The sequence below is a fragment of the Schistocerca piceifrons genome, chromosome 6 (genome assembly GCF_021461385.2).
Source record: "Schistocerca piceifrons isolate TAMUIC-IGC-003096 chromosome 6, iqSchPice1.1, whole genome shotgun sequence".
NCBI classification, from domain to species: domain Eukaryota; kingdom Metazoa; phylum Arthropoda; class Insecta; order Orthoptera; family Acrididae; genus Schistocerca; species Schistocerca piceifrons.
The window spans coordinates 579826078-579843362 of NC_060143.1; the positions used below are offsets into that span (position 1 = coordinate 579826078).

A 17285-nucleotide genomic window follows, 5' to 3' on the forward strand; every position below is an offset into this window, starting at 1 on the left:
AGTGGGAGTGACACAGCAAGCCATTTCAAAATGTCTCAAGGTTATGGGCGTGATTCAGAAAGAAGGAACATGGGTCCCATGTGAACTGAAACCAAGAGATGTTAAATGGCATTTGTGTGTTTGTGAACAGTTGCTTCAGAGGTAAAAACAGAAGGGATTTCTGCATCGCATTGTGACTGGGGACGAAAAATGGGTTCATTATGATAACCCTAAATGCAAAAAATCATGGGGATGGGGATATCCTGGCCATGCTTCCACATCGATGGCCAAACCGAATATTCACGGCTCCAAGATCATGCTCTGCATTTTGTGGGACCAGTTTGGCATCGTGTAATATGAGGTGTTAAAAGCAAGTGAAACAATCACAGGTGCTCGTTATCAAACGCAATTAATGCATTTGAGCAGAGCATCAAAAGACAAACGGCAGCAATACAGTGAGAGGCACCATAAAGTGATTTTGCAGCACAACAGTGCTTGACCCCATGTTGCAAAAAGAGGTCAAAATGTACTTGGAAATGTTAAAATGGGAAGTCCTACCCCATCCGCTGTACTCTCCAGACATTGCTCCCTCTGACTATCACCTGTTTAGGTCAACGGCGCATGGCCTGGCTTACCAACAATTCCAATCTCATGAAGAAGTCACAAATTGGATCAATTCTTGGATCGCTTCAAAAGGTGAAAATTCGACGCAGGATTCGTACACTGCCTGAAAGATGGGAGAAAGTAGTGGCCAATGATAGAAAATACTTTGAATTATACTTGTGTTTCATTAAAGCCTCAAATGTTGGGGAAAAAAACAGCAGAAGCAAAGTTGTACACCTTGTATTAAAATTATTAAAATAATTCCTATATGTTTATCCTTACTTTTGTTGTACATTAATCCTTTATGTATTTAACATTAACTAACACTATCTGTACACGAGCTACTCATCCCAACAAGCCACCTTCCTAGATGTTGACCTCCACCTCAGAGATGGCTACATCAGTACCTCTGTCCATATCAAACCTACTAACCAGCAGCAATACCTCCACTTCAACAGCTACCACCCGTTTCATACCAAGAAGTCCCTTCCGTACAGCCTAGCTACCCGTGGTCATCGCATCTGCAGTGATGAACAGCCCCTCTCTAAATATACCGAGGGTCTCAGTGAAGCCTTCACTGACCGTAATTATCCTCCCATCCCTGTACAAAAACAGATCTCCCATGCCTTATCTTTCCAGTCTCCCACCACCTCCCAAAGTCCCACAGTCCGGCCACAGAGGAGCATTCCCCTCGTAACTCAGTACCATCCGGGACTGGAGCAACTGAATTACATTGTCTGCCAGGGTTTCGATTACCTCTCATCGTGCCCTGAAATGAGAAATGTCCTACCCACTATCTTTCCCACCCCTCCTACCGAGGTATTCCGCCATCCACAGAACCTGCACAATATACTCGTCCACCCTTATACAACCCCTGCTCCCAATCCCTTACCTCATGGCACATACCCCTGTAATAGACCTAGATGCAAGACCTGTCCCATACATTCTCCTACCACCACTTACTCCAGTACAGTCACTAACATCACCTGTCCCATCAAAGGCAGGGCTACCTGTGAAACCAGTCATCCGATTTACAAGCTAGGCTGCAACACTGTGCTGCATTCTATGTAGGTATGTACACCAACAAGCTGTCTGTCTGCATGAATGGCCACCAACAAACTGTGGCCAAAAAACAAGTGGACCACCCTGTTGCTGAACACGCTGCCAAACATAATACCCCTCATCTCAATGACTGCTGCACAGTCTGTGCCATATGGATCCTTCCCACCAACACCAGCTTTTCTGAATTCGCAGGTGGGAACTTTCCCTGCAATACATCCTACGTTCCCGTAACCCTCCAGGCCTCAACCTTCGTTAGTCACTGTCCTCACCAATCCAGCCCCCTCCCTGTTTCCATTCCAGCACTACACAGCCGTCATTTTGCCACCACACCCAGTCTTTTAATTTCTTTTATTTTTATTTCTCTCCTTTCCGCTACTTACTCCCTCCCCCCTTCGCACCTTCTCTGCCTATCGCGACTCAGCATCTCCACTATATGGTGAGTAGCAACTTCCCTTCTCTCATATTGTCACATTCCATCCTGGATTTTCCATTGTTTAATAGAAACTTTATGGGATACTTTTAAGGGTTATAGTGATGATGACGACAGAGTACAAAGGGTCATCAAGATTATTTGTGAAGAATTGCATTCCAACTAGGAACGTAGAACCAACCAACAGGCTTACAGTGAGATCAGTTACGGGAAAAGTAAACAGTGTGTAAATGAAGGACATGACATCAAGCAATCATCTGATGTAGCTCTAAGCAAAATTCAGACAAGTAAGAGAAATTGTGCAGAAAAAAAATGGTATAAACAACTTGGACTTTAGAGAGACTGAGGGTGATTTGCTGCATGAAGATGAGGAAAGCAGGAAGAAAAAAGTTTTAGGTTGCCAGTATATACGTATAAAAGTTGCAAATTATGAGGGAGTTTGCCTCTTAGATACAGGTAGTCCTGTCTGTGCCATTTCTGAAAAATTTAGAGACCAGATAAGACACAGTGCTAACTTTAAGAATATCCTGTTATTGGAATCAAAATTAAGGGAGGAACTGGCAGGCGCAGCAAAATTGTAAACAGGCAAGCCTTAATGTCTTTCACAATTAATGATGTACAGTATAACCAAGGATATTTTGTAGTACCTGACCTCAATGAAAATATTTTGTTCAGAATGAACTGGATACAAGGAATAAGTGTGGATTTTGACTGGAATAACAAAAAGTTAATGCTTACCATCCCAAAGACAGATGTAACACATGTGACTGAACTAATCATCCAAAATTGTGTAGAGAACAATTTTGCAAATTAGAAGAGTGGTTTGTGCAAATGAAAAGATTGATGTTAACGAGGAAGACAATGAAGAAGAATGCAGTGAAGACAAGTATGCTGAATTAGTGGCCACCAAACTAAAAGAAGCTGGAAGTCTAAATAACGAACAGACAGATCAATTAGGTAGTTTGCTGTGGGAATACAAAGATGTGTTTAGTGAGAAACCTGGGAAAGCGAAAAACAATGAATGTAGATTTAATCTAAAACCTCACAAACCAAATTTTGTCAAACTGTATGGAGTAAGTGTTAAACACCAAGAAAAAATGAGATGATGAAAATGCCCTCATGAGGACACACCTTTGTGTCAAGTGTGTGGCGAGCACTAGGTCTCCGAGCTATGTACCATTCTACTTTCTTCTTTTCGTTTTCGGATGCTACATCTTTTACTGATCTATAAACCTGTAGTTAAGTTATCTGTTACTGAAAATACTATCCATTCTCTGTAGTATAAGTTTTCTGTATATAATATGACTATTGAGTGACATTATTTGAGGAATAATTTGAAAATGTAAACTGTGTACTAAATTTGACTTTCCTATAATAGTGATTGACCAATTATTGTAGTTATACCCTGCAGAGCATGCATTTGATTTGTGGGTGGTTCTTTGAGAATTACAGGCATGGTAATTATTTTATGAATTTGCTAATGAGATGAACAAATGGACAACCGTAAATGTACATGTGTTACTAAATGGACAAATTGCACTGTGACAAAAGACATTTTGTAAAAAGTTTGTTATTACAAGATGGTGTGACAATCAACAGTCTGTGAATTTGTTTGATAGGATAAAGAGTTAAATGAGATCTGGTGAGTTCAAATATACTGAAATATTAATCAAAATGAATGGATACATATATAATTTAGTTTTGTTCTTTGACTTTAATCTGTACATAGCTAAATCTTTACACTTTAGAGATGCTTAATTTTGTTTGTAAATATGCTAATAGTATAGTGTAATATATGTGAATGCTTTTGATATATTCATACCTGATGTGACCTTAATTGTAACCTACACGAGTACCTTGAGTAATGAGTCCATCCCTGCTCCTACCTAGAGAACTGACATGGAAGTGAAAATTAAAAAACTGTGAAACTAATAGTGGACTGTGCTACTGCAGCATAGAGACTGCCAGAAAAAGAGGGGTTGCAGACAAACGATGGACAGTGCAAAAGAGCTGATGATTGTGAGCTGAAAGTTCCTTAAGATGTGCAATGTGAACCAGTGACTGGACTGACAGCTAAGAAAAGAAAACTTTATTGATTTTTTTCAAAGTCGTTTTTATGTATTTAGCAACCATTCATGCAAGTAATCCTTGTAAGAGTGGCTGAGGGCGAGGGGGGGGAGGGAGGGTGTATAACGATACAGCGTTCCCCAAAATTCTACTACATTTTCTCCAGATATGAAGATTTGTCACAATGGGAAATAGCGCACTCTATTGGTTTGTTTCTCATATTCACCACCAAACAGGAAATTTACTGAAGAGTTAGTAAAACAATCATCAAACTTCCCAGCATTTAGTCCTGGGGATTGCACAAGTTACACATCTGTAAAAATAAAGGCTATATTTAAACTTTCCTTAACAACTGAATGACAGAACTGCAACTGACTGAAAGGGTAGAAAAATTCAGTGGAACTATGAGGATCTATCTACCACTTGTCTAATTGATTGCAAGTGATGGGTCAGTGGTAGATTTGGGAGTCCCTATGGAGGGAAACAGGAACCAGGGAATAGTCTGGGTGTTACAGATATCCCCTAACCAAGAAGTTCAATGTGCTGAAACTGAGAAGTTGAGAGGGAGGCAACTACCAGAGACTTCAAAATTTTGTGTCACAAGCTAGTCTGTCACCTCCCAGAATAATGCAACAGGGTTAAGAACTGAAGGGCCCACAAATAGGTGCACACTACTCATTAGAGGCTGCTACCAGCATAGCTGACTCTATGGGATGCACACTAGGGTTTTCTTAGACTAGACTACTCTCCACCCAGATCAGATAATGGCAGCTGTATGATCTCCCTAATTATTTGTGCAAGATACATCAAATACACCTAAGCATACACTGAAATCACAGGCTTATGGGATATTGAGGTGGTATATTTGTCACTGTTGACAAGAAACTCAAAATTCAGTGAGATAGAAATTGAAGCTGCATGTGAGATGCTTTGTGCAAGACTTGGTATCAATGGTGGACATAAACTTGTAGTTAGATGTTTTTATCATCCTACAGACACACACCTCGATGCAGCAGAAAATTTAGAGATAACCTTAGTTCACTAGTAGGTATGTTCTCAAACATATCATCATCATTAGAGGAGATTTTAATCATCCAACAGTCAACTGAAATAACTAAAGTTTGTAAATGAGGGCATGGCAAGACAGTCTGTGAAACATTGTGTTATTTTAAAACTACCTATAAATGGTAGTTTTGGTAGAACTATAGTGGATCTAATGGCATTAAACAGACCTGTGAGGATGCATACATTGAAATTGGTACCAATGACCATGTGCAACAATAGTTATCAAAATACTTAAAAAAATAAAACAAGTAGAAACAAAATATGGAAAATCCAGGATGGAACATACCAACATAATGAAAAGAGTAGTTGCTACTAACCGTATAACGGAGAAGCTGAGTTGCAGATAGACACAACAAAAAGACTGCCACAAAATAAGGCATTTGCAGAAAAAAAAAAAAAAAAAAAAAAAAAAAAAAAAAAAAAAAAAAAAAACCCACACACACAGACAGACACTCTTCATCACTACCTTGGAGATGCTGCGCCCCATCGCTCATGTTTGTTGTCTTATGTAGGCATTGCCGACCACAGGGCCGTATTCTAGCTGTTTATATATCTCTGTCTTTGAATATGCATGCCTATGCCAGTTTCTTTGGTGCTTCAGTGCATTTTACAATTGTCTTGTGATTTTTCTGCATGGATTGTATTGTGTTGGAGCAGGTCAGAGTATTATAAATGTAAGTAAGAGTTCACATAGGCACACTAGAACTGAATGATAACTTTATAAATCAACTACAAGTCATTAAGTGCTGGAGCTATTCTTACTCAAAATGTCAGTAAATATTTGATTTACTGTGGTATCAGTTGAATAAACTGAAACAAGTTTCCACAACACTTTACCTTTGATTTCCTTGCACAAATTAATTTTCATGAATATGAATTGCAGAGGCATCCTGTAAGTGCTCATTTAGTGGGGAGAAAAATTGTACTGAAGAACAGTGCAATTACTTCAACTTCTTCTGTAACTTCCATCAAAACAGTTCTCATTTTTCCATACAAATACAAGTGCAATAATAGCAGACATACACTGAAATCAACTGACACAGAATGTCGACATAAAAAAAACTGAAAAGCAGTTGTCAAATGTACTGATAAGTTTTTTATGACTTTTTTTCCAAAACCAAGTGATTTTTTTTTCTCTACTGAATAATTAAAATACTAGAATTTGATAAATACTACTATGTTGAAACAGCAAGGTGCAATACCTGCTTGCTATAATCCTACTACTATATCAAATACTACTTATCCCCCCTTTTCTGCTCTTTTTTTACATACAAAATACATATACTATGCAACCATGCATATGATATCTGAATGATGTAGTATTCCGTGATGGCGGTCCTACACGTGTCTTAATATAGGTGATGTGCACAGAGCCATAGTCACTCTGCACCCAGCAGTAATCATCGTGCAGAGTTCAGTGTTAGTCAGCATTATATCAAGCGGGACTATGGTAAGTGACCATAGAGTAATGTTCAGGCAGGCAGTTTGTGTTTAGCATTTTGTCATGTATATTTCTATGTCAGCAGTCTGAACACAGATAGGATTGAATTATGTATACACAATCACTTATGTGGAATAGTTATTGTGTGCATATAAAGTACTATTGCCACTTGTTAAATGTCACTAGACTTCTCAAAGTCCTTGAGTATATGAATTTTTCCATACAACTGATCATCATCATGACAGACAATGATAATAAATATACACTAACTTCAAAAACTTTCTTCGGTGATGATGTGTAAAATTATTTAAAAATCACTTACAGCTCCTTGCAGTCAACAAATGGACTTTGAAAATTAGAACACTACCGAGGAACACAAATGACAGGTCAGACAACTTACAATGTGAATCACCAGCAGATGTGTCAGAATTTAGTATATCACACTCATGAGTGCACTAGTTCATATGAACTACTCCGAGAAATGAGCTGTTCACAGTGGTCTTTCTTTCATTGAACTGTAGTTCTTTTACCCATCAGTTCCAGTATCTATTGGGAGTTGGAATGCATATGAACAAATTTCCACTCCTTTTTTACGCAGTACGCTCCAATCCCGGGACCTAGGACTTCATAGTTCTGATTCTGATTCTACCTACCCTATGGTAAAGCTATTAATTATGTCAGAGTATATTAAATTATATGGAAGTAAGTAATACAAAAATCTTAATACTAAAGAGAAATAACACTTTACCTGCTCCTGAAGGGCTTTTAACAAATCAGTCACCTTGTCTTCAAATTCTATTGGCATTGGATGAACAAATTTGCTTCCATCAGGATGCAGAATTTCAAGACCATGGTTACCAGCATATGTTATGCCCTCAATGCCCACCTAAAAGACAAAAGCAAATACAGATTTACTGTCAATCTCACAATCATGAGCAGCCTTATAAAAACAAAAACTGCAATGAAAATTAATATGACCTTATAATTCTATCTACATTTATTCCCCAGTACCCTCTCTCTGAGAAAAAAGGCCGCACATAAGAATTCTCTGTGTGTATCTAAGTTGCTGCACCCAAACATACTATTGCAACAGACAGAAACAAAATTCACAGATTGTAACCCTTTAATGGGAGTGAGTGGTGGAAAACAGGGAGGGAGGGAGAATGTGAAACAATGGGGTAGTGGAGTGGCCCAGGGCTTTGCAATCATGATGTCCAAAAGTCTGGGTCTGTAACTCTGAGCTCCAAACAAGACGTGAACATACTTTACACATTTTGTGCCACCCTGTGCACAAAAGAACTGTGACACGTTTACATATGAAGTGGTACAGCAGAACCTCACTAATCCAACCTCAGATGGTCAGACTCCTCGCTCAGACCGACCATCCCATTTCCAGTGTCTGTTTAAACAGCCTTCACATAACTCCACTCAGTGGCACTGCTGACAGACCGAGGAACAGGTCACCACATATCAACAACTGGCAAGTGATGTCAGCATAGAAGCAGCGGTAGTGACAGAATCAAAGCTGCTCACTACAGTAGTTGCGCCCATTGCCAGTGAAGCCACATGAAGGCCGGAGCACAGAAGAGAAGCACTTCTCAGTTGTGTCATCAGAAGCGGCCCCCACATGCACAAGCCACTGCTACAGTCAGGTCTAGACTTGCTGAGGAACTGTCATCTGCATACCGGTCAGTAAGCTGTCAACCGCTGATTGTTGCGGTACTTTGATCAACTTTTTCCTAGCACAATCATAACTGAATTATGGCATCAACTAAATGTAAACATGTGACACCATCACTGAAAGTGCTTGAAAGATTAGATAAGGCAAATCTGTTCAAAACATTGTACATTAGGTTGGGACTGGCATAATAACTTTTAAGACTGGAGAAAAAATAGCCAAGCTCTTGAAAATAATACAGTGATGATTGATGATAAGAAAGAACAGAAAATATCCACGACTTTGAAGAACCCTAAAAGTGAAATTCTAGACAATGCCTGTGGATGGAGAAAAAAAGAAACTCCACTGTCTTGATCAATCATAAAAGAAAAGGCACTGATTTTGCAGGAAAAATTTAAGTGGGGACAATGAAAATCAGAAGTTTGCAACATGTGAAGGCCGGCTACATCGGTGGAAAAAACAACATGACATTCAAAATGTAATTTTTTCTGGCAAGAATCTGTCTGCTGTGAAAACAGCTACCAATGAATTTGTTTTGAAATTCAAAAACTCAGTTAAAGGGCTTAGCCGACCTTGATGAAGGGTATAACATTGTTGAGTCTTGCTTAAACTACAAAACGCTTCCTACAAGAACTCTCGCTGCACAAAATGAGTCTATAACAGCTACAAAATTTGCCAAAGGTAAAATAACTATCGCTCTCTGCAGTAACGTTAATGGAATGGTAGTCACAAAATGCCATTGTTTGTGATTGGAAAAGCAAAAGAACCAAGGGCTTTCAGAAACCTTGACATGGCATCACTGCCAGTATGATTTTGTAAGTAAAAGTCAACATGGATGGAATCCAGACTCTTTAAGGAATGGTTTTATGACTAGTTTGTCCCTACTATTACAAAACACATAAAAGGGAAATACTGCCTAAACACGCTATACTGATGCTTGACAATGTGAAATTTCATCCATCTGAAGATGAAACTGAAAAAGGTGAAATAGGGCTTTATCTCTTCCTAATAAAGTGACATGTCTAATCAAACCCATGGACCAAGGAGTTAGTGAGTTGCTGAAGAGGCGATATTGTAGAAAATACACTGGATCAATTTTAGAGAGGACAAAAGAAGGCAATAGCTTGTTTCAAGTGATGAAGTCAATAAATGTAAGAGATGAACTCTACACAATTGCCAATGCTTGGGAAGAAATGCCAGCAGAAATGCTTGAAAAACCTTAGCACAAACTGTGGCCAAAATTTAATGAAAATGAAGAGGAAACCTCAAAAGAATCAATGAAGATAAACGATGAAAGTCAAGATGAAGACACTCCAGTGATTTTTGATGGATTTGCAAGCTTTACAACTGAATGTTGAGCTCAATGATGTAAGTGAATGGATCAGTACAGCTGACAATGTCTGCACAATGGAAGAAGAATTAACCGATGACCAAACTACTGATGGTATAACTCGAACAGCCGATCAGAATCAGAACAATGATGAAGACAATGAACCTACAGCTTGAGTATCACATCCAGGTGGTAAAAATGCATTTGATGTAGCCCTTCAGTACACTGAACAAAGCTCAATGCCTACTCCAACACACATTTTGTGAAGGGAATGGCAGAACCTCACGGAAAAATCAGGTTGTTGTCTGCTAAGCAAAAGAAAGTTATACAATTTTTCGCCCTACATAAGAACAAAACATTTTTTACTGTGTGATTTCTCATGTTTTGAAAAATTAAGTGCAAACCTGTTGTATGTCAGTGGAGTACTGTAATAAGGTATGTAAGGTTGTTAAACTTTTACTCACTGTAACAATACCTTACTAGTGATACAGACATATTATACAGTACAGGCACTACTCCACAGTATACTTTCATGTAAGGTTTTTTGATGTGTCAACATTTTCATTTTGTTACTATTTTAATGCAGAACAAACTTTCAGACAGTATTTCCAGTTGAAAATTAGTTGTACTGTACTGTACTGTACTGTACTGTGATGATACAGATAAAAAAAAGTGTTATTCTGATACTCCATCCTTTTTTGCGTTCTGTCTATCCTCCAGGTCCTGTAGGAGATGAATTAGTGAGGTTCTGCTGTAATACAGATGTTGTTACAAATTAAATTAAAAACATAGTTATGAACAATATTAGCAACGAGAGCAAGTTAATGTAAAGGACACACATACATTTAGTGTTACATATCTCTTGTACAACTAGATGATAACTTCTGATATTAACATTGTTCAATAACTACCACAGTAATTTTAAAAAATGGCTAAACAGTATGACAGTTTCTGCGACTGCAACTGCCTGAACCTTTTATCAGACTCACAGCCTGAATTTGCATAATAATTAACCATGTCAGTCACTGTAGTGAGTAGGCTTACAAACTCAGCAGTGCTCATTTCTTTCACGTTGCTGGTTACAATGAACAGAAAAAAATGAACCTTACTTTGATATAACTATTTAGTAGAAAATAACATGCTGTACATTCTGCAAATGTGACTATGGCCTGCTAAGTAGCATACTGAGTGTGCCAGGGCAGGCTTCACTCTGATCTGCATCAATCACTCGTGTATGCTTCTTCTGGATGTGACGAAGGTGAGAGAGCATTTGCATGTCTCATTCCTTGTTCAACTTATTTGTGTTCTCTGATGTGAACTGTCACTCTCATGAAGCTATTGTATTGTTAAATATGCTGAGGACATAAAACTGAATGTGAATTACAGTAAGCAATACAAGTACAATTATTCAAAACTTTTTACCAACGTGGAATTCTGATACCGTTTCCAACATCTAGTTACTGAGAACACATTTCCTGCCAAAGAAAGGTGAAGCACACAGAAGATGTGATCAGAGGTCAAAGTCACTTCACACACATACACATCATTGGCAGATATGTAAATGATTATAGAGTTTCAATTCTCTGTTACAGGGAGAACAACCATCAGAGTGCATTAGTGCAATTAATGTTTAGTGTTGTTGCCGGGCCTCGTAGGATATATGAGGGGTTTGAACAGCATCAGATGTCAAGTGATCAATGCAGAGGACAAGGAGATATCAAGTCAGATGGCTTTATTGACACCTGATAGAGTTTGAAAGGGACATCACAATAGACCTCCATTTGGCCAGCTGGTCAAGTCACGCAATATCCAGATTGTGGAACATTAGGATGTGACAGTGGCCTGATGCTGGACTGCACAGGAACATGAGGGCAGGCACAGTTGAACATGTCTGACCACAAGAAAGGAAGATCACCGCACACAGCAGTCAGTGTCAACATGCACCACCAGTCAGTAACAATCGGAGTAAGAAACTACCATCCCACACAAAGGCGGCAGTTAACACAGCACATACGACAACATTTGGAGTAGTGCTGTGAACAGAAAGCACGGACTACTAACAAATTATGTCACATCATGTTCAGCACCTAGCAGCTGTTCTCCATTACTCTGCGAACCATCATCAGTGAGTACAGGGGCAACCTGGGGAGATGTCTCATCCTGAGAATGTTTTGAAGAGGTACAGCAGTGTTACTTTCAGCATGACAGTGTGGGTAACTTCAGGTCACCGTTGGCAGTGACTGTGCGCACAGCAGTATTTCACAGATATCCATATCCTCATATGTTATCCCTTATGTTACAATATCATGGTGCTTTTTTTCAACAGGACAATGCTTGTCCACACACAGAACATTTCTCTACAAACTGTCTACGTCATACCTTTTATCTGCACCCGATAAAACACCTGTGGGACCAGTCGGGGCGTCATCTCCGTACTAGTGCCAGTATCCAATGTATCGAGGGCCAGTCATCGGCAGTTACTGTGGGCCAGCTTGTCTCAGGATGTGGCATGAGAGCTTTGTGCCACCCTTCCCTTCACAATCAGTGCATGCATCCGTACGGAAGAGGATGCAATGTCACACCAGTAAGTGGGCTCATACTGCCAGGTTCCTTGTAAATTTGACTCTATTTTGCAGTCACTGAAACCCTCCCATCCTGTGAAGTTTCGTTTCACTTCCTCCTCCCATGCTGTATGCTTCACTACTTTTGTCAGACAGTGTAACAACGTATGATGGCATGCTGGAAAATTAATGCCTCTGAACTTTTTACACAAAAACTGTTACAGCATTTTAAATAAAACAAACGTTACTAACATTCCACATCTTTATTCTACATGTCTACACATTTATTTCTCAACATCGTTGAGTTTGCAACAAACACTTTTCTCCCAATGAGAGACCAGTTTGTTGTGTACTGTCACTGTGATGTTTGATTTTGTTTACGGAGCCATAACCTAAACTCCACTTACACCACTTCATGCCTATCAAAATGAGGTCCTCAAAGATGTTCTTCAGCTTTTGGAAACAGACGATCAGATGGGGTTAAGTCAGGACCGTACGGAGGATGATCGACGATAGTGAACTTGAGGTGTCAGAATGTTGCAGGTGCAGTCTGGTGGTATGGTGCTGAAAGAGAGTGTGCTGCATTTGTGGACAAACACTTTGATTTCAAAACTCTAATACAGCGCGCTGTTTCTCACACACATCCGTAGTTACATTACATACCACTGGGTGACACACTACAATTCAGATTTCCCTAGTGGCAGGGGGCTGCAAATATGTGAACATGAAGAATAAAGACGGAGAATGTTAATAATGTTTGCTTTATTTAAAAAGCTTTAAGAATTTTCAGGCAAAAAGAATTGAGGCATTACTTGTCAGCACACCCATGTATATACAGATAAGACCAATTCCAAATGAAATTAAAATCAAAAAGAGATGCAAAATCACTGTCTTGTGATTGTAGCAGATAAGATACACATAGAAAAAAAAATGTCAGTTTCACTCATGCTAGCCTTCTGATGTGGGGTCTCAATGGACCTTTCTGCCTTGCCACTGCAAGCTCCAATTATTTACAAAACTTTTCCTCTCTCTTTTTCCATATGAAAGAACACCACATACTGGATGCTAGTGTACCTGACACTTTCTTAATACAAACAATGTAGGAAAAGACAGATTGCTACTGTAAATCTGGTAACACGCTGCGGAATTTGAATCCCCGCCAGACGTCATGGATGCTGAAGACCCCCAAAGGTCTGGGGCTGGAATGCAACTACCACCTGGGATGCAAGCAGCAATCTGGAGGGGCTGGAGGAGGGGAAAAGGTGGTAGTGTGCAAATGAGGAGAGAAATGGATGGTGTCTGGTGGAGGGTGCAGGTACTAGATTGCCAACAGGCATAGTGTCAGGAGGTTGTGGGGCTGGGAGTTGGAGGAAAAAAAAGTAGCAAAAAGGAATGGAATGGGAAAGATGGGCAGATGCTTTGGCAGAGGGCTGCAAATAAACAGGGTGGGTGATGAGAATGGGGAGGAGATGACAGAACAGAGGGGGTGGAAACTTTTGGGTGGAGGGTGTGGGGACTGTAGGTTGAGGCCAGGATAATTACAGAAGTGGAGAATGTGTTATAAGGATTGTTGTGTTGGCAGAAGAGCCAACACCGTGTTACTAGAGGAGGCCGAAATGCACGCATTTTAGCTCACTCAGGCTGGCATGAGGAGGGAAGGACTATACTGACATGAGGTCTGGAACATGCCAAGGCATTAGAATTCAGAAAGCGGATGTAATTAGTTTGATACTTAACTTTAATCCATTAACGATGAACGTCGCTCTTGGCTGTACATGAGTCACAATATTATCTGTTCACATAGTACTTATAGTAACTGAATATGGTGCCTTGCTATGTCGTAACAAATGACATAGCTGAAGGCTATGCTAAACTGTCGTATCTGCAAATGAGAGCGTATGTAGTCAGTGAACTATTGCTAGCAAAGTCGGCTGTACAACTGGGACGAGTGCTAGGAAGTCTCTCTAGACCAGAACTGCCGTGTGGCGGTGCTCGGTCTGCAATCACTGATAGTGGCGACACATGGGTCCGACGTATACTAACGGACCGCGGCCAATTTAAAGGCTACCACCTAGCAAGTGTGGTGTCAGGCGGTGACACCACAAGGATAACACCCATCTGCGCAGTTCAGAAAACCTGGTGGTGGAGGGAAGGATTCAGATGGCTCAGGTAGCAAAGCAGCCATTGAAATAAAGTGAATTATGTTCAGCTGCATGTTGTGCCACAGGGTGGTTAATTTTGCTCTTGATCACAGTTTGACGGTGGCCATTCATCCTGGTGTACAGCTGGTTGGTAGTAATACTAATATAAAAAACTGTGCAATGATAACGGCAGAGCTGTTAAATGACATGGCTAGTTTCACAGCTGGCCCTGCCCCCGACGAGGTAATATAAACCTGTGACAAGACTGGAATAGTAAGTGCTGAGTGGGTGGGCAGGACAGGTTCTGCGTCTAAGTCTTCCACATGGATAAGATCCTCATGGCAGGAGCTGCGATTGGGACTGGCATAGGGATGGACTAGGATATTGTGGAGGATGGTGGGCAGTGGAACATCACTTTAGTATCTCGGGTAGGTGCCTACATTTCAGGACATGACGACAGGTAATCAAAGTCCTGGCAAAGGATATGGTTCAGTTGTTCCTGTCTGGGGTTGTATTTGGGTGTAGAAGGTGACACTCCTTTGCGGCTGGTTCTTGAGGTTGGTGCGAGGATTGGGGGTGTGAGGGGATCTGTTTGCAGATTACCTTTGGGGGATAGTGCCTGTCTGGAAGGCCTTGGTGACACCCTCAGGATACTGCGCAAGAGAGTTTTCGTCACAGCAGATATGCTGCCCCAGTTGGCCAAGTTGTATGGGAGGGATTTTTTGGAGTGAAAGGGATGACACCTGTCAAAATGCAGGTACTGTTGGTGGCTGGTCGGCTTAATATGGACAGAGGTGCAGATGGAGCCATCAGAGAGGGGGATGTCAACATCTAGTAAGGTGTCACTCTAGGTTGAAGAGGCCCACAGGAAGTGGATGGGAGACAAGGTGTTAAGGCTGCGAAGTAAAGAAGATAGGGTGTCTTGGTCCTGAGTCCAGATCATTAGGATATCATCAATGAACCTGAACCAGCCTAGGGGTTTAGGGTTTTGGGAGGCTAGGAAGGTCTCCTCTAGATGAATAATGAAATGGTTGGCATAGGAGGGTGCCATGCAGGTGCATATGGGTGTGCCACAGATCTATTTATATACCTTCCCTTCAAATGATAAGTGGTTCTGGGTTAGGATAAAGTTAGTAAGATGTATGTTAGTAAGATGTAAGAGATGAATGAGGTAGTGTGCTTGCAGTCTGAAGGATGTTGGGAAAGGTAGTGTTCAATAGCGATAAAACCACGTGCATGAGGGATGTTGGTCTATAGGACGGTGACGTCAACAGTGGCGAGTAGGAATCCAGGATGTAAAGAGGTGTGTGTGGTGGAGTGTCGGTGAAGGAATGGTCAGTGTCTTTGACGAGGGAGGCTAGATTATGGCCAACTGGTTGGAGGTGTTGGTTAATAAGGGCTGAAATTCTTTCAGTGGTGGCACAATAATCAGCCACAATGGGGCATCCAGGATTTTTGGGTTTCTGGATTTCGGGGACATGTAGAAGGTCAGTATGCAGGGTGTCATAGGGGCGAGGAGGGAAACTGATTCTGGTTGGTTTAGGGAGGTGGGGGGGGGGGCAGGGGGAAGGGACCAAACTGCTTGGTCATCGGTTCCAAACGAATCCAGGAGAGATGTTCTCGGAAAGGTCTAAGACTTTAAGCAGGGATTGGAGTTTGTGATGGATTTCTGGGATGATATCACTCTGGCAGGTTTTATAGATGAAAGAGTCAGATAATTGGTGGAGGCCTTCTGCCAGGTAGTCACTGAGGTTCATAATAACAGTAGTGGAATCTTTGTCTCCAGTGTTTCGAGGTTGTGTATGGCTTTTCTTTCTTCAACTGAAAGATTTATGTTCTGAGGAAGGGACCAGGGAGAAGTATGGTGAAACTAAGTGGGAGGTAAGGAATTCCTGGAGGGTGACCAGTGGGTGGATAGGTGGGAGGGAGGGAGGATCACAGTTGGATGGTGATGTAATTGGAAGGGGCAGGGTTCAGTGTTGGAATTAGGGCAGTTTGGTTGGAGGGGTTGGCAGCAAAGAAGCACTTTCATTGGAGGGATTAGGAGGAGGAGAGCAGCAGTCCAGCATTCTTATATTTGGGTGTAGGCCTAATGATGTGGCCTTTGGATAGGGCTGGAACACTTGTGGAGCTGAGGATTTTGGTGGAAAGGTTAACAACAGCATTAAGGGAATGTTTTGGCTCTGGATTTGGTAGAGAGTTGGTAGGGAGTTAGTGAGTTTTGAGGGTTGTGTCAAGCTGAAAAGGTCAGCTAGGCAGGGTTTCACTGCTATGAGGGTGGGTGAGGAGGAACACTATGGGTATGACAGGGGTTGGATAGGGGTGCCCCGAGGTGGCAGTAAGATGTTAGCAGGTTGGATAACTTATGGAGGTGTTGATGGAGGTGGTGTCTGGAATGCTCCTCCAGGTGCTGGTACTACTACTACTACTACTACTACTACTACTACTAAGTAGCAATCTGTCTTATCCTACATTGCAGATGTTTCAACCAGGAGTTTCCATTGTTTGACTTTCTTAATACGTGTTGTTTAGCAAAGTGATATTTTTTGTTTTTTATCCTTTTCTACATTTCCTTGTCCTCTTTGTTACATAGTCCACAGTAACATAATATTCCATGTTTTAAAGCTAAGTTCTTTTTATTCTGCTCCACGTGCTGTGTTACCTAGTTTCTATGTGTCTTTTATAAAGATATAATGTATGAAGTTTTCTGTGTTAATAGAGAGCTCTTGGGCCCTTCATACATTGAATTCCAGCAATGAAATGTTCAAGAACAGTTTATTATTTCTGCATTTGCATATCTGTAATGTATCTTGTGATACCAATGACTACATTTTCGGTATGTCCCAAAAAGAAATATTGTAACAGATAATCCATTGTGGTTTACCTCAGGCTTTAAGGAGCCTAAAATATAATTTTTATCCATTTTGT

The 17285-nt window shown here is 40.8% G+C and overlaps 1 protein-coding gene across 3 annotated transcripts in view; it reads right to left on the bottom strand.

Moving 5' to 3' along the window:
• Positions 1-17285, bottom strand: part of LOC124803094 (alpha,alpha-trehalose-phosphate synthase [UDP-forming]) — a 117498-nt gene that overhangs the window by 23056 nt on the left and 77157 nt on the right. For all 3 annotated transcript variants that reach the window (XM_047264249.1, XM_047264248.1, XM_047264247.1), the window contains one exon: positions 7396-7533. In XM_047264249.1, the coding sequence (XP_047120205.1) occupies positions 7396-7533 (138 nt within the window). The remainder of the gene's footprint in view (positions 1-7395; positions 7534-17285) is intronic.